General features: G+C 49.7%; 1 protein-coding gene across 1 annotated transcript in view; it reads left to right on the forward strand.

The window, feature by feature from the left end:
- The window catches only part of VOPP1 (VOPP1 WW domain binding protein), a 101,681-nt gene that overhangs the window by 70,462 nt on the left and 13,268 nt on the right, over nt 1-17,951 (forward strand). The window contains exons 3-4 of the mRNA XM_054495017.2: nt 4,311-4,388; nt 9,674-9,810. Of these exons, the coding sequence (XP_054350992.1) occupies nt 4,311-4,388; nt 9,674-9,810 (215 nt within the window). The remainder of the gene's footprint in view (nt 1-4,310; nt 4,389-9,673; nt 9,811-17,951) is intronic.

The raw sequence follows: 17,951 nt of genomic DNA on the forward strand, positions 1-17,951 counted from the left end.
TGCCAGCATTGGAGGAACCCAAGTATTAATACCTCTTAAGCATTGGCTGTGCTCGGAACTGGAGCACGGACTATAAGAGCTGTTACAGTCGGGAGTAAAACCCAAGAGGGAGAGACACAGGAGCATCATGGTGGCAGAGGGTGGTGGAGCAATGGGAGGGAACTAGCAGGAGCTCAGAGGATCATGGCCAGTTCTCCCTAAGCTGCAGGTGTCTGTCGTCTCTGTTCCGCACCCCCCTCACTCCCTTCCCTCACTGTCAGCACGTGCAGAGGAGGCTGTTCATGGCTAGGCAGTGAGCTGAGTGTCCAGTTTGAGAGGGTCTTCATAAGAGTTGTATCTTCTAGAATTTGATCACTTGAGGACAATATATAGTAGAATCAGGCGTAAAAATGCCAAGAGCCATTTGACTAAAGCCAGTGCCACCTAGACAGAAGACAAGGACTGAAAGACCTTAGCCCAGCACTGTTAACAGCAGAAAGTGACCTTACAGTCAGGGAGACCTGAGCCTGAGGGCCACCCAGAATCTTCCACGAGGATGAATGGAGCCAGTTCTGGATAAACCAGAAGCTTGAGCCTGTCCACTTTTAACTTGGGGCTTCCCTGGCAGCAGCTGTGAAGAAGTGTGCCTTATGTCAGCCTGGCACACATAGATTTTTGTGCATGTGTGTGGATGTCTGCTGAAAACAGCTAATGTTGTGGGGGCATCCGCCATTGACTACAAATCGACACCGTCATTTCACCTAATATCGCATCTTACTTTATTATTTGTCTCTATGATTAAGTTATCTGCTAATTGTAGCGCATTGCTGACATCAAATGTTACAGGCTTTTCTGGAAATCTTTCTGGTCAATATGCAGTTCCAAGCTGAACAAAGAACCGTGCAAGCACTATTAAAGAGTGGTTGCTGAGTTCCTGTCTGTGGGTCCTGTCTCAGGGACCTCCTGTCGTTTGCCCAAGGGTCTGTTTTTTTCACATTGTCTCTGTTACCATGGTCTTTGAAATTTCCACAGCAGGTTATAAAAGCAGGGCCAAAGAAGAATAAGAAAATCAAGTGGGGATAGAGAAGGTGACCCTTTGGTCATGAAAGGCTCCATGTTACTGGAGAGGCAGCGTCTGTGCAAAATGCTTTACTGAAATGCTGGCCAAGTCCACTCTTCGCTTCTGCAGACAGTGACCTGGGCTGGAGGTGCAACATCTCTAATGTCTTGCTTCTAAGCTTATTTCAAACATGGCACTAATAATACTTTTATCTTGTATGTGGATGTTTTGAAAATTAACAAGACGTTTGTGAAGCACTTAGCCTGGTATAAGGTAAGAAGTGCTGATAACCTGTAAGCTGTGTTCGTCTTGACTCTGTGGCTGTGTAGTAAATCACTATAAACGTAGCAGACTGAAACAGCACACCCTTATTACTGCACAGCTCTGTAGATCTCAAGTCTGGGAAAGCACATTTGGGTTCTGGGCTCAGGGCCACCTCACGAGTCTGAGATTAAGCAGTAGGCTGGACTGCATTCTCACCTGGAGCTTAGAGTCCTCCGAATTGATTTGGGTTGTTGGCAGAATTCGGTTTCTTGTGGTTGTAGGATTGAGGTCCTGCTGGGATTGCTCCTGGTGACTGCAGACCACACTCAGTCCTGGCCACATGGCCCTCTCACGTGGCTGCTATTAATACTATTTCAAAGCCAGCAGGAGAATCTCCAATCTGCAAGGGCAGAGACTTAGATAACACACTATCTCGTTGAATGTTCTGTGATTGTGGGAGTGGCCATCCGGTATTCACAGGGTCCTGCCCACTGAAGAGGAGGGGATTATGCAGGGTGTGTTCTCTGAGGGGTGCAGTTCTTCGGGCCATGGTTGCATTCTGTCTTCCACACTCCCAAACTCACCATGAACCTCACTGGAGTGCTGAGGACGCCTGTCTTTGCACACTCATGAGAGGAAACGGTCCCACCTCTTTTAGTTTACAATTAATTGTCTGAACTCCATCCACCCTAAAAGCAAGAAGTCCTTCATCTCCCTCGACTGCTCCCTTCTCTTCCACACACACAGGCACACACACATTGATCAGCCGACACCAGTGAGATTCTAGGGGAAGGCCTAGGAGAATTGCAGAAGGTACTGTTTGTGCAGGGCTCTGGCCTGCAGAAACAGCCAGACCAGGTGTCTCACTCCCCCTCGCACCCTGTGCTCCTGCACTCATCTCCAGCATGCAGCAGTGGAACCAGGGGCATCAGCATTCCCCCCCGCCCCCAAGCGCTGAGACCCTGTGCCAGCTTCCCTCATTGGCAGACTGGATTCCTGCGTGCTCTCTGTTCAGACGTCACCTCCCGCACACATCCTCCCTGAGCACCCTGCTGCCTCGTGCTCTCAACCTGCTAGTGCTGGCTCCATTTTTCACCACAGAAGAACTTATTACTGTCTAACACAGTTTCCGTTTTCTTGTTTACTATTTTCTCCCCCTTCTAGAGAGAAAGCTCCTCCCCAGCAGGGGTTTCCTCTGGGTTTTCCCTGCTCCACTCTCAGGAAAGCACAGAGCAGGCTCCTAGTATCCCCTTGGTGGATGCATGGAGTGTCAGGAGTGCAAGTGGCACGATCTTGGCTCACTGCAACCTCTGCCTCCTGGGTTCAAGCAGTTCTCCTGCCTCAGCTCCCTGAGTAGCCGGGACTACAGGTGCACACACTATGCCCAGCTAATTTTTGTAATTTTAGTAGAGACAGGATTTCACCATGTTGGCCAGGCTGGTCTCAAACTCCTGACCTCAAGTGGTCCACCCGCCTCGGCCTCCTAAAGTGCTGAGATTACAGGTGTGAGCCACTGCACCTGGCCAGGACCAGCAGCATTCTTGAGCACTCATTTAGGTAACTCTCAGTGGGAGCCAATGGGAGCATTTCACGGAAATCACAACACTTTGGGTACTGGGTAGGAATTCATGTTCATGGGCCAGGGGAAGACTGTACATGAATGCTGCCATATTGTCTGTGGAATGGCGTGGGGGTAGAGTGGGGAGGGAGTGTCTCTCAGCCCAGTTTGTCCTTGAAACAATAGAGGATTTAGCTGCCGTTGGGTGCAGGGTGTTTACAGAGAGGCAGCACCACCTCCAGGAGCTTTGGGCCTACTGGGTGCACAACCAGGGAAGAGCAACTTTGGAGCTTGGGTCTGCTGAGTTCCAGGTCGCTGTTATCTCACTTCGCATCTTAACTAGTTTTCTACACATACTTTACATAAAACAAGCCTATTTGTACTGCAGTAATCTACACATTCAGTGCCCAAGACCTTAGACTGAATTGTATATTTCTCCCAGGTACTTTTTTTTAAAGGAAAAAAACTGGCAGGAACCTAGATCACAATTAGGTAATGGTTTAATATTGTAGAGAAGTGGCCCTCCCCACATCCCTGCCAATCCATTGCCGCTTGGGCTCAGAACACTCTAGTGAAAACTTCTCTGTAAAACGGAAGGGTTTGCGCTTTCATGGCATCTTCTCTCTTCAAGGAGGAAATGGGGTTGGGGCAGGGCAGGGACGTTGAGGGCACCGAGTGCCTCACCTGAGACCTTCGCAAGGGCCCATGCTCAGGTAGCTCTCTGGGAACAGCTTCTGAGCACACCCCCGAGAGCTATGCCCTGCCAGGGGCCCGGAAACCTCAGACACATTGGGGGATGAGGGGAGGGAGGCAGCGTGAGCAGTAATAGTGCCATCAGCACTTTATATGGTGATAAAGGCCTTAAAACTTAAATCAGTGCTGTGCAGGGCCCCTGCGGTTCCACCCATTTTGCTGATGGAGAAACTGAGACTCACCAGAAGTCCCCACAACTAGTAAGTGGCAGGACCAGGACCACACCTGCAATTTATCTAACTCCACAGCCTCTGCTTTTAGCCTCAGTGGATGTGGTGGAGTATTTCCATCTTTTCCCCATAGTTGGGGACTGAAGACAGCAGAGATGAGCACCACATGGGTGCTGGGCCCCTGTGGAGCCTCCTCCCAGCAGCATTCCTGGTGGGCTTTAATGTCTGTCTTTGGTTGTGCCACCTCCCGGAAGGAATCCATTGGATTTGGCACACAGGATGCTTGTTAAATGCAGGGCTTTGCATCACACTGACTGTGCCCACCTCAGCACCTTGCTTTGGGCCACGGGCTGATGTCATTCTGCTCTGCTGGTTCTGTGAAATGCAGTGGAGGCAGTTCTGTCCTTTTTGCTCTTACTGATTTCTTCCTTCAAGAATGATTACATTGAAGCCCAGCCTGGACTGCACGGCTGGTCCGGTGGCTGCTTCCAATTCAGTGCTGACCAGCCTGTGTCTCTCTCCACAGATGCCGCTCCTACGAGGACTGCTGTGGCTCCAGGTGCTGTGTGCGGGCCCTCTCCATACAGAGGCTGTGGTACTTCTGGTAGGTCACAACTCCTCCTTGTTCCCCACCCCGAGAGCTCTGCCTCCCCGTCAGTGTTGTCACAGCCTTGGGTGTGACACCTTCGCTTGGGTGGTGGCCTCAAGGACAGCCTTGGTCAGGAAAATGGGTATGTTTGGGTTGGCTTCATGACCGCAGTTGCATCCACGGAGTTTGTGGGAAGCCTGTTTTTGTTTTCACGGATTTTGGAGTGGGAAGAAGAGCTCTGCTTCTGGTGAGGTGGCTGGACAACAGCCTCATCCTTCAGCAGCTCCTTGGCTAGTTTCTGAAATGGAGCCAAGGCTGATTGTCTTGAAGAATCAGAAAATCACCCACCGGAGACTGGCAGGCAATCAAGTTTTCATTGCCTGGACTCTTCCCCATCCATCTTGTGTTGGCTGACTCTTGGCTTTCAAGATAGGCAGCCTGCACGCATGTGCTTCCTCCAGCTCCTCTGGGGTGCATACAGAGCAGTCCAAAGTCGGCTCCTTGAGCAGGAACTGGTTTGATGCCTGCAGCATCCTGGAAGGGTGGGAGCGCATTCCATGGGGGGAGCCTCCTGTGGGCGGGAGCCTCAGGACGCCTGCTGGAGTGCCCCGAACAGCTGTTAAGACTGTGGAGATGACAGGTATTGCTTCAGATGAGAGGATGGCAGAGCGCATGTGGAAAAGGATTTATAAACCAAAGCAGCATTTCTTGTACCCGCTTGCTCCTCTTCTCCCATGCAGTGGTGATGCCCTTCACTAAACTTCAAAAAAGTTTAGAGTTTGCTCTCTGCATGATGCAAGCTTTTTTATGATGTTAAGATTTTGACTTTACTGACCTTTTGAGGCTTTAAGACCTTACTGAGCATGTGACAGCAGCCGCCTGAATTTTTGTGCGGTTTTATCTTTCTCCCTTAACACCTAGGCCCAGGGTTTGATTAGGGAAGCCTATAGGGAGTGGGGACTCCACGTGTTAGGTGACCAGGATGTTCTTTAATAGTGATGCCTTCTTTCATCATCACCTCACCACCTCGTTGGCCTCACCAGACCTTACAGCTGCTGGCCAGGCCTCCCTTAGTACCAGCCCGGTAAGCCCCACCTAGGTGTACCCCCATAACAAGGGAGCTGGTGCCAGGTCCCCACACTGCAGAGGTGCCATTGCCTAAAACTCTGTAACAGAAGAATTGTTGTAGCCTAAGACTGTTCAAAGGTTAATGGCTCTGTGTGCATCTCCAGATGGAGGGGCCAGTACCAGAGATGGGGAGTGCCCAGTGTCGGGGGCAAGGCCCAGCTTCAGGGCAGGCCTTGCCTCCGGAGCTTCCTCCCGGGACCTTGGGGTGGAAGGAGGCGGACCGTCTGGAGTGTGAAACCCTGAACTGTGAACGGGCTTGTAAGGATGTTGGGTTGGTCTAAAGCACTAGGTGAATGATGATGAGGGTGTGAGAATGCTTGTAAAAAATGAAAAAGCTTGTCAGTGTTCAGGCATTGTATGATCAAAAAGAAGTTTGAGAAAGTCCAGCTGAACTGTTAGGGCCTGGCAGCTTCTGTGGGGCTGCCCAGAAGCTGTAGCTGCACTGGCAGCCAGGTGCTTCCTAGCTGCTGGCCAGGGTCACCTGTCAGAGGCAGGGCAACTTGGCGAGGCAGCACACGACGACTTGGTGGGCCCCATTTGGAAAAGCTCCCACAAGTCCCATTGCATAAGGTCAGACTGTTGCAAGATCTGAGTGCCAGATGCCAGAAGATGGGGCTGAGTCATTAACGTTGAGATTCCGACACAGGGTTCCGAGCTGGCGATTTAGCCAGGGACCACCTGGGGGTGTGAGCTTACAGTGCCTCACCTGAAATACAAAGGGCACCTGGGTTCCACCCCATGCATTTTCTCTCTCAATCAACATCGGGTCTGATATGCACCAGGCATTGTGCTGGGGTTTTATGGAGAGGGCTTTAGGCAGGCAGACTCCTGAAGAAGATGATGTCTAAGCAGATAATGAGGTGTGGATACTTTCAAGCCAGAGCACAGAACTTCTGAAGCCAGAAAAGTTGGAGAAAGCTACAAAGCTTTTGACTGGGTCTTCAGAGAGGGCGTTTGGGGGAAAGGGACAGCACCTTGCAGGGCCAGAGCGTGAGAAGAGTGGGTGTGTGAAAAGGTGATGGGAAGCTTCTGTGGTGAGGATGGGCATTTGGTGGAGAAGAGGAGAGGCAGGATGGGAGGTGGAGAGAGGGAGGAGCTGCTCTGCCGCCTGGGCCCCACAACGTTTGAAGGTGTCTCCTGACCATAAAACAAAGGTTTTGAAGGGAGAATGCCTTCAGAGTTCCTGCCAGCTCTTAAGATCTTGAGGATCTTTTCACCAAGGAGGTCTGGATGGAATCATCAAGAGTAGAGAAGGTGGACCGATGGCACCCTTGAGTGGACTCAGAAAGCAGAGTTGGCCCGAGCGAGAACTGGCCTAGGTGGCACTGCGGGTGAGTCCACAGCAGGGTCCCATGTGGAGTCCTGAGTGGGGTCTGGGCAGGGCTTGCACAGTAGCTGCACCAGTCCTTGGGACTGCAGAATTGAGAACTGCTACACTCGGGGCTGGGGGGTCGGGGGGAGGAATCAAAAACAAATTGAATTAAAGTAACCAGGTAACTTCTAATGTTAAAAAAAAAAGGCACAAACCTTCCTCTCTTAATCCCTTTGAAAGCTTCCAAAACCTGTTGAGCAACCAAAGAGGACATCTAGGGAACAGCCAGCCTGTACCCCCAGCACTGCAAGAACTGCCTTTCTTACTGCTACTCCTCTCCCCCAGCCAACACCCTGCTTCGTCTCTTTCCTTGTTTTTAGAAGCGCTTTCTCCTGCCCCTTTGTTAGTTTCTCTCTTTTAAAATAAGTTCTTGGCCTAGCACAGTGGTGCACTTTGGGAGCCCAAGGTGGGAGGATCACTGAAGCCAGGAATTTGAGATCACTGGGGAACATAGTGAGACCCCGTCTCTACCAAAAATTATTTTAAATAAATTTTTAAAATAAACATAAATGAACAGAATAAGTTATCAGACTATGATTTCAGTAAGGGATGAAGTGGATCCCGTGTGACTCTGTCCAGGGCTTGCCTTATGCCTGCTCTCCGGCAGACTATGATTTCAGTAAGAGATGAGGTGGATCCCGTGTAACTCCATTCCAGCCTCACCTTATGCTTGCTCACCATTAGTCTAAGGTGGGAGCTGCAATGTCATTTCCTTTTCTCTAGAAAAACAAAATGTTCTTACTACTGTTGGCAGTGGAACCGACATTTTAGCTTATTTTTTAGACAAGACTAAGATCTCAGGTGCCTTCTGCATTTTTCAATCCAGGGAGCCTGGTCTCTTGGAAGTGGCCAGTGGCTCTGAGAAAGTAAACCCTGTACACATCCATCCTCTCTGTGCTTTGTGTATTTCTACCCAGATACTAACAGCAGGACTCAGTGCTGAGTGTAAGACTGTCACTGAGCTCACCTGAGGGAAATCGATTTTAGGAGAAGAAGCCGTTCCCTTTGGGAACTTAGCGAGTGTTCTTGATGCCGAGGACATTAAGCCTTACATTGCCACACTCCTGAACGGTTTGGGTCTCCTGGCTCCCCATGGCTGCTCCCTCCGCCCATCATGGGGACTGAGCCTCCAGGCCTCCTACTCCAAGCTTCTCCAGCCCTAGTACCTGCTAGGTACTTTCCACCCAGAATGCCCCTTCTTCCCCTTCAGCTTGTCCTTCTCGTTCTTCAGAGCCCAGCCCAGCTGTCACTAAAAGAAATGCAGTGTTCCCAGTCTTGCTCACCACCACAGATAACCTTGTTCAAACCTCTTGGTGCACTGAATTATACACTTAAAAATGATTAAAATAGTAAATTATGTATATTTTACCCCCCCCCCCACACACACATACAATTCTTCTTGCATCCCTTGTTTTTCTTTTTTAGCACTTACCAGGTTGTAGATAAATAATTGTATAGGTTGGTATCTGTCTCCCTCCTCTGTAAGCTCAGTGTTGGCGGGGGGGCGGGGGTGGCCATCACCTGTCTACTCACTGCTGTGATCAGTGTGATGACAAGGCATAGCAGGCACCTGAAGATGACTTGCTGAATGAATAATGAATTAGACGGCAGATGACAGAGGCCACAGTTTCAGTCTTTCCTGAGTCATTCCTGTCTCATGCCTCTGGCTTTTCTCCCTGCTCAGCCTTCCAAGGTTATCCAGTAAATACTTTTGGACTGGCTGAAGGCCTTGACATCACGTTAATATTCTCAAAGGCTTTGTCGTACGCTCTTTAAGCTTCTTTTATATGTGGACCGGTGCCACTGACTGCGACCCGCTCTGCTGCGTGCCCATCCTCACAGGGCAGCAGGTGCCCTCACCGTGTGGGTGTCTGCATGGCTTCTGGACAGTTCCATGGGTTCCCTCATAATTTCAGTTCAGAGATGGGCAAGAGTTTGCCAGTTTTGCCAGTTTGCCAGTTTTGTCTATTACTAGTTCTTCTCAAAGTGACTCTCCTCTTTTTCTAGAAACAAAAAGTATAGTGCAAATGAGGAATGGAGGGAGGCCATTCATGTGTTCAGTCTGCAGTCATTTACTGAATGCTGATGAAGTGACAGTCAATGAGAATTCACAGATGGGTTGGACAAAGGTGCTACCCTTAAAGCGTTCAGCTCTGCTTCTGTTATTGTTTGTATTTTATTTCTATTGATAGATTGTATTTCTCTTGATTCTATTTTTATTGATTGTATTTCTGTTCCATAGTTTCTCTGTAATTAAGGTGTGCTCCAGGAAGGGTACTTCTGTTTCCTTGTGGGTGTTGATGTGATAATGGAGACATGGTCTGGAGGATAAATGTGCTCTGTCTTGGTGCTTTGACAGTGAAGAATGGAAAACAGAGACAGACAGCGAGGCCAAGGCTGGATTGGCCATGGCGTTCAGACAGGATTTAGACGGCATCTCCTATTCTAGCTGAAATGTCGGGCTGAGGTCAGAGCCATGGACAGGGAAGTGACTGCGTGAGCTTTTTTTTTTTTTACGGTGCTTTTCAGTGTGGGTGGCCTCACCAGGGGCTGTCCCAGAGGCCGCAGGTCAAGCATCTACTTGTTGCTATCCACTAGAGGAATGTCCCTGGGTAAAATGGGCCCAAGAGGACCAAGTCTGAGGTGCGAGCCTCACAGCTTTGCCCTTGCCTTCTGATCCGTGCATTCGGGAGTCATTGGTCCCGGACCCCCGAGGAGTGCATGAGGCCTTTGAGCTGTAGGGCCAAGCCCTCAGGGCCCCCACCTGCGAGCACCACCCTCATGTCTGTACTCTCCTCAGGTTCCTTCTGATGATGGGCGTGCTCTTCTGCTGCGGAGCCGGCTTCTTCATCCGGAGGCGCATGTACCCCCCGCCGCTGATCGAGGAGCCAGCCTTCAATGTGTCCTACACCAGGCAGCCCCCAAATCCCGGCCCAGGTCAGCCAGCCTTGTCCTTGTCTCTCCTCCCCACAGTGTGTGTCCTCTGCCAACATTTATAAAGGGTACTGCTGCAGAATGTGCCAGAAGAGAGAGCTCAGGTGTGTTATTCATTTTTTTAGTTTTGATGATCAGCTCCATTGTGCATTTGTGCAGATAACAAATGTAACGTATATCGCATGCCCGTCACCTCATATTCTTACAGTTATCAGTGTGCCATATATGCACGTGATGTGATGCAGTTTGTATAAGTGTATTATTTGCTGTCTGCCCTTTTCCTTAAACATTATTTCACATATAAATTTCTGTGTAGGAGCAGTAATACCCCTGCCATTTTTAATGCTTCTGGACTAGATACGAATTATGTTACTAAATGGTAATTTGCTTAGATATTTTATTATTGCTGATAATTTGTTTTGTTTTCTCATGTTTTGTCTTTTATTCATGCATTCAACAAGTATTCATTGTGCAGTTACTAGTATTCCAAATACTTACAAAGACCGTAGCAATAGACGTTTTTGTACAGGTCACATTTAGTCTGTTTAGTGCATATCACCCAAAGTGACATCCCAGGGTCAAAATGAATTAGCTGTTTCTTAATTCTTGTAAAACATTGCCTTAGCCATCTAAAACTCCTACATACTGTGGTGGGTGGTGTGGACTTCCTTAGGACACAGGCCAGGGAGCTCTTCTGATGACAGCGGGGAGCCAAGGGTCCTGGAGGGCTGGGCTGGCTCTGCTCATCAGAGCGCTGGTCTTCTGGCCAGGTGTAGAGTGAGGCTGGGCAGAGGGGTGTTACTGGTGTCTGCGCCGCCCTGCTCCCAGCCACAGTTTCCACCTGGGAGCCAGGGGATGGGACTCTCTATTGATTGCACACTGTGGATAGGTGGTCAGTTCTAGGAGCAGTGGTTGCCTTCGCTTTTACAAAGTTTCAGTTAAGAAAAATGAATAAGTCCTAGAGATCTATTGTACAGCGTAGGACCTACAATTAATACAACTGTAATATATAATTAAAATTTTGCTAAGAGGGGGTAGATCTTATGTTAATATATGTTCTTATCACACAAAAATAACAAGAAGAGCAGAGAAAACTTTTGTAGGTAATAGAGATGTTTATGGAATAGAGTGTGGCAATGGTTTTCTGGATGTGCCCCTGTCTTTAAACTCATCAGGTTATAGGTCTTAAACATGCACAGCTTTTTGCCTGTCAATCAGACCTCAATAAAGTGGTTTTTAAATAGGAGAGAAGTAGAGGGATTGAATGTAAAAGGAGAAAATTATCTTCTCTCTTCTGTTTTCCTGAGAACAGGCTGTTATCAAGATGCAAAGTCATTTGCATATTTGTTCTTTTACAGCTTTTTTCCACCAGATACTCCACAGGGTTTTCCTTTCAGAAAGAATTTTCTTTATTTTAAAAATGTTGCTCAGAAAAATATAAATATATATTTTCCACAGCAGTTCACTGAGAGCTGTGCCTTAAACTTTCAGTCAGGTTAGTACCATTTTGAATCCGTAAGTGGATTTTAGCCTTTGATATTTGGAAATATTTGAATTGTTTCAGATTTGTGCTGCATCATAGGGTAAAGTGCAAAATTTCTGTTAAAATGAGAGATGAAAGCCGCCACTCACTGGGTCTCATCTGGATCAGTCAGAGAGGTTTTAGTACAGGGAGGAGCAGCCCCTGCCCCACTTGGCATGGGAGGCCTCACTGCCCCCAGTGCAGAAGGCCACATGTCCCTGGTCCGTGGTCCTGGCCGAGCTCAGAGTCTACCACTCATGTGAACTGGGGCTCTTGTGGTGAGTAGGTGAGGTGCTGAGACTGTGCCTGCAGCTGCATAATTCTTTTGAACCCTGGCATGCCAGGGTTTCGAGAAGAGAATGCATCCCTATGTGCACTCCTTTCTGGCCCCATCCCTCTGTTCTGCACAGCCCCACACCCCACCTAACCCCGCTCCATCTGTCTGGGAGAATCCCCAGCAACCAGGCCATTAGATCTGCCACATCCCTTATCTCACCCTGGAGCAGTGTCGGCTGGCCACTGGTCTCCGCCAGCTCCTCTGTCTTCCACTTGGCTATCAGAAGGGTCTTAAAAAACAAAAAACAGAAGCACATCGGCCGTGCTATTTTTCTGCGGCAGGGTCTCTGCCAGCTCACCTGGCTCACAGTGTAAGTCCACAGTCTCTAGCTGAGGACCGAGGACGCATTCACAGCTTCCTCAGACCCATCCCCGCTCTTCTGTGTCCAGTTTGAGCGACCTCCTCTCTCTAGTCCTGCATCGCACTGAGGCCTGCACACGCCCTCCTTCTGCCTGGAAAATGCCTTCCTCCAAGGTGCCGCTCTGTGTTGTGCCCATAGTGAAGTTGTCTCTGGCTGCTTCACATCCTCCACTTTCTCCCTGGGTCCCCTGCCAGGGGCTTTACCAGCTTTAATGCTCCATGTTTACACTGGGCTCCCCACGGGGCTGTGTACAGGACTCATGGTCTCAGGCACCAAGTAAATGCCCGGCCCTCATCCTCAGGCTGGATGAACTGCGGGAGCTCCCAGGTTTGCAGCCTGGTAAACCAGGGTCAGGATACATCACAACCATAGTCACAGCCTGGAGCACAGACCTGCCTGAATTGCTGTCTTGGCCCGTATTTACTGCACACCTGCTGAGGCGCCTGCAGGAGCTCAAAACACTGCACAGCCTGGACACCTGCCCTCAGTCACCACTGCATGCACAGCTCCAGCACCCGTGTGAGCTTTCGCGCAAACAACTCTATAGTGACTGACCATCATGAGCGCGAGGGAGAGAAAGTTGAGAATGCTAGGAAACCATGTAAGTAGGAGACTGCATCTGGTGCACAACTCCAGGAAGGCTTCCCACGGAAGAGCCATTTGGATTAAGAATAAGTAAGCCCCCAGCTCTCTACAGCGAGTAGCTGCTGGTCCCAGCGCATCTTCTCTGACCAAAATGTAGACTTGGCTTGCCATCCCTTTTTCATTTTATACTTCTTGCAGGCCTGCAACGGTGTGGCTGATCCCAGGATATCCAGCCTGTCATATGAAAGCAGGCTCCCAGGGCTCCTGGTAGTGTACAGTTTCCATCATTTCCCTGTCAGGTCCAGGGCTGGATCATTTGTTAACAGTGCTGAGCTTGGGAAGAACTCAGCTGTTTCCTAGACAGAGTAATAGTGAACACAAGAATGGGGTCTGCAGCGTCCTGGCTGTTGTTGGTCTGGACACCCGCCTCCCCTGAGGGTGGCTTCACCCTGCTGCAGCTGTCTACCCAGATCCCAGACTATCTGCGGCGTGGGCCCTGGGAGCATGGGGACTGAGAGAAGGGCCACACAGAGTTTGGCAGTCCAGGGAGAGAGAGGAGCTGAGGGATCCCAATGTCCCATGTGGTCCACAGGGTAAATGTCATGCCCAAGGCTGTCCGGGCAGTGCCAAGGTGTGCAGGCATCTCTACAAAGCAGGGTGGGTGTTAGTGAATTTTCGGCAGAGCCCCGTTTTTCCTCTGCTGGTCTGAGAGGGGAAGTGGGTTCAGGCGTGGGATGCCTGTTAATGAAGATGAAAAAGCAGAGGGATTTAGAGGACCCAGACTCATCCACTGGGGCAGGGGAGTGCAGTGGCTCATATTCTGGGGTGTAGGGGGGCCTCGCGTGGCACTCCTGCTGGGACCAGCATCACTGATGAGCATGGGAAAGCAGAGAATCTGTGCATTGCAAAAAGGCTCCTGGTCGGGGAGGGGAGGAAATTGGCAGCATTGTGGTCCTGGGGGTTGGTGTGGGTTGGGGCAGGACTCTGAACGTGGTAGAAAGGGGCTGGCAAAGTCAGCATGAGGCTGAGGTTCAGAGGTGTGGTGCTCCAGGCCAGCCCAGGAACCAGGACCCAAAGGCTGCAGCTGCTGGCCGAAGGGCTCAGGGCCTGGCCGGGTTGTGCAGAGGCTGGAAAGTGGGAGGAGTGTGGAGTAGCTGTTGTTTGAGGAAGAGGCCCTGGTCAGGGAGTTAAGAGGCCTGAGGTCTGTGAGACCCAGAGTAGGCCATGGTCCCTTCTAAACCTCAGCACCTTAACTGCAAAATGAAACGGTGTACAGAAAAGCACTCCTCATTCTGTGTAATCTGTGCATATAGTGTCAGCCAAGATGCAGCAGCAGCAGCAGAAAGAGCTCCCTAAATGCCCAACCCCAAATCCTTCCCCATCAGGATGCTGGCAGGGTCCCACCAATATGTTTTCCTGGGTAGAGAGGAAAAAATTGTCTTCATTCATTTATTCACTCACTCTGAAAACATGAGCTAACTAGCTCCAGCCACTGTGTTCACACAGGTGGAGGGTGTAGGTGAGAATCCTCCCTGCTCTAGGAACTGTAGAACGGTGGAGAAAATGTAAAAGCCTAGGCTGAGGCAGCACTGTAGGCCTGGGGGAAGGAAGGGCTGGCGGGCGGGCTGGCTGGCTGGCTGGCTGGCAGGAGGTGGCCTCAGCTGAGTGTGGTGCCCCTGTGATTGAATGTGGCAAGCGGGTGGTTAAGGGAGCTCCAAAGAAAACGATGATTGAATTATGGTCCATCTTCTTTGTGGAATATTATGTGGCCACTAAAGTTCATAGTCAAGATCAAGACAATTTGCTGGTACGGTAAGACCATCAAGGTGCAGTTAGGGAAGAGAGCATTGGATAATGTTTCTTGTGAAATGGTCATGAGGCTAGCCAGGCCCAGTGACATACACCTGTAGTCCCAGCCAGTCAGGATGCTGAAGTGAGAGGTTGGTTTGAGGCCAAGAGCTCAAGACTGTAGTGTACTGTGATTATGCCTGTGAATAGCCACTGTCCTCCAGCCTGGGCAACATAGCTTGACCCTGCCTCTAAAAAACGGTCATGAGTTCAACTATGGAATCCCACAGATACATAGAGAGAGATTGCAGAGGACAGTCAATAATGAAATCTGTGGTGTTAATGTGATTCAAGTTTTCTTTAAAAATGATTTCCTTTAATGTGACTGAAGTGGATGGGAGTTTTCCCATCGACAGATAGTTTTCTTCCTTTCCAGCAGCCATTTGTGGTGAGTTCATTTATAGGTTTCTGACTGTTCATTCTCATGTCTCAATCCTGTAATAAGTCTGTCAGCCTGCAGTGACTAAATGACACCAACTGCAAGAAAATGGAAATAGTAGGGAGGGTGTTTTGACAGTTTAATTACCCTCAAGTCATAGCCCAAGCACAAACAGGGCTGCTTCGGTTGTGAGGACATCTGGCTTCAGAACTGGTGGAATGAGTGTCATTCTTTTCCAACACGACGGTGCTTCTGACGTGCGGGGATGATGATGGGACAGCCTTGCAGGCCACCTCTCCCCCGGTCTCCAGCCCCTGGGGCTCCAGCATTTGGAAACAGCAGGGCAGATGGACCCAGGGTCTGTGGCCGTGGGGGGTTTGTAAGGGTCTGTTGCATTGTGGGGTCTCACACTCATTGCCTGCCCTGGGCAGCGGCCTTCAGGATAGAGATTTTTGAGTTTATGGTTTTGCTGAAAGAAATTAACTGGAAATACTTTTTTGTTTACAAATCACAAATGCCAATCTATTCGTACGTTCTCATAGCTACCAGAATATTCCTTACCTGTTCATCCCTGATGGCAGAAGGGAACTGGTTGATCAGGGTCAGGGTGAGGGGGTGTGGGTGTGGGAACTGTCTTACCTTGTGACGCCCAGGAATTGAGATGGCCTCCCAATATGGCGGGCCTCCTCACCAGCAGGAATGTGTTTCCACAAAGTCCTCCAGCTCTGTCCATCTGACATTCTGTCTCTGTCTCCGTTATTCTTACTCAGCACTTCTCTTTCCAGCCCCCGTGCCGCCTCTCCCCTCCCTGTGACGTCTGCCTTGCTATTACGGTTTGCACAGCCCAGTTTGCATAAAGTGGATACATCTAGAATGTTCTGCCATACAAAAGCGGCAGCTGTTTTTTTATCCATGTGAAACATTTAATGTCCTTAGCCACTATAAATAATGACAGATAACACAGTTTGCACAGACTGTATTTCAAAAAGAATTTTTTACAGCCTGCCCTATTGGTAGGCAATTCCTGTTGTTACATTACTCACAACAAAGCTTGCACATGTGTGATCTTTGATCAGTGGGAACAGAAACTTACAGCAGATTTAAGTCCCTTGCCCACTGTCCTCTGCTTCGCCAGTGATGGGGCTGAGATGGAGCCCAAGCCCCTGGCCCGTCCTGGTCCACTCATAGGTACCTGCATCTGGAGGGACACACTGCACGTACCAAGGGTCTCCCTCACATTTGCTCACGCGGGCTCTGGGTCCAACAGGCCCCCCCGCCCCGCCTCGCTGGCTGCATTCCTCTCCCCTTGGGAAGCAGAGCCTCCTTGAGATCCCTTGGCTCCCGAGTCTACCATTGCACTTTTCTCCCTAAATGTATTAATATTTGAAATGGCTGCTTCCAGCCCTTCCGAGGGGCGGATGAGGGAAAATGTGGGCCAAACAAGACCGGAGGCCCCTTGTTGCAATGAGGCCTGCAGCCCCATGTGAGGTCCCTGTGCCTACACATCCAACCTGCCGTCTGTCACTAAGTGCTCTGTGAACGTACTGTGTGCACGTCCCGTGTGCAGGCGCCCTGTGTGGGCCCTGTGTGGCAGCACAGTGCAGCCACAGGACAGCCGGGGTGATGAGGCAGCTGTCCCCGGCCTGCAGCTCTGGGATGAGGACAGGGCAACAGTGACTTCCGACCTCCTCTCATAGAAAAACGTGGGTGCTGCACCACCCAAAGTGAAAGGCTGAATTTGGAAGTCCCTTTTATCATACACATTCAGATTGCCTGTGGAAATTCAGCAAAAATATGACATGCATTTCCATTCTATCTGCCTTTTACCTTCTCAACCTTAAAGCAACTTTCAGTTCTCTGTCACGTTTTCTCTTTTTTTTAGAAGACTTCTAATGACTTGGGAAAACACTTTTAAAGGATGTGAAGTGGTGTTTTTCTGTCTGCTGTTTGTTGAGTATCAGTATTTTCAGCCTTGGTTCCCTGTGGAGGAGAAGCTGGCGGGTGGGGAGGTGGGCTGGCTGCTTAGGTGAGGCCTGCACACGTGATGATGATTACTGAAAACAAAGCCAGGAGCTTAATTGGGCATGTGGCCATGGGGATTTGTTATTAATTACCTTTGATCTAACTTAGGCAAAAAGGGGAGAAAAAAATTATAGGGTCACAGAATCCCAGGGCTAATCCTAAACAAACAAACAAAAAGAAGCCCTGCACAGTTTTAAAATGTTTCCAGTAATTATGCTTCTGGGAGCGGTGCTGGTTTTGTTGTGCTGAGACTGCGTCGCATGCTGTGGGCTGACGTGGGCTTGTGCTGTTGACAGCAGGAGAAGGTGCGTACTGGATTCATGTCCCGGGGCTGCCCTCACAAAGTACTACACAGACTGGTGGCTTAAAACAGCAGGAATGTGTCTTCCCCCAGTTCTAGAGGCCAGAAGTCAGCGTGTCAGTAGGGTGGGTTGCTTCGGGAGACTCTGAGGGAGTATGAACGCATGCTTGTTCACAGAATTCTAAACGTCTTTTACAGTAAGCATTGTCTTTGTAGTTATTTCTCTCTCCATTCTATTTCTGGGGTGCCTTTTCTCTCTCTTTTTTGTTAATTAGTTTTGCTACATGTTCATTATATTATTTCAAAGAAAAAATGCCAAAAGAATCTCAAGGTGGATAGGATTCTCAAGGGCACCCATCCCAAGCTCATCCCATGCGAATAATCTCCTTACTCCACACCCAGCTGGCTGGCACAGAGACCACTCCACTGAGGACATGGTGCTGTCCTCAGCAGCTCCAGCCGGCACTGCTGCTCACCCCCACCCCACAGCGACTGTAGGTTGGAGAAGTGCGTGATGAGGTCACAAAGGAAAGCGCCTGTGCTTCTCCAGGTTCAGTGAAGAAAGACTGGCGAGGGGATGGAACGAGGCTCACGAGGATGAATCTCCACAAAGTCAAGTCTGTTGTGTTTGACAGCTCCTGGGATGTCTCTACAGTAGCTCCTCTTGAAATCTAAAGCAACATGTCCACGTTCTAAACCACTGTCAAAGATAGTAATAAAAGTTAAAAAGTGGGGGGAGGGCAGGGAAACAGACTAGATAAGAAACAGCAAGGAAACAAAACAAAACAT

This window comes from Pongo pygmaeus, chromosome 6 (genome assembly GCF_028885625.2).
Source record: "Pongo pygmaeus isolate AG05252 chromosome 6, NHGRI_mPonPyg2-v2.0_pri, whole genome shotgun sequence".
Classification (NCBI taxonomy): domain Eukaryota; kingdom Metazoa; phylum Chordata; class Mammalia; order Primates; family Hominidae; genus Pongo; species Pongo pygmaeus.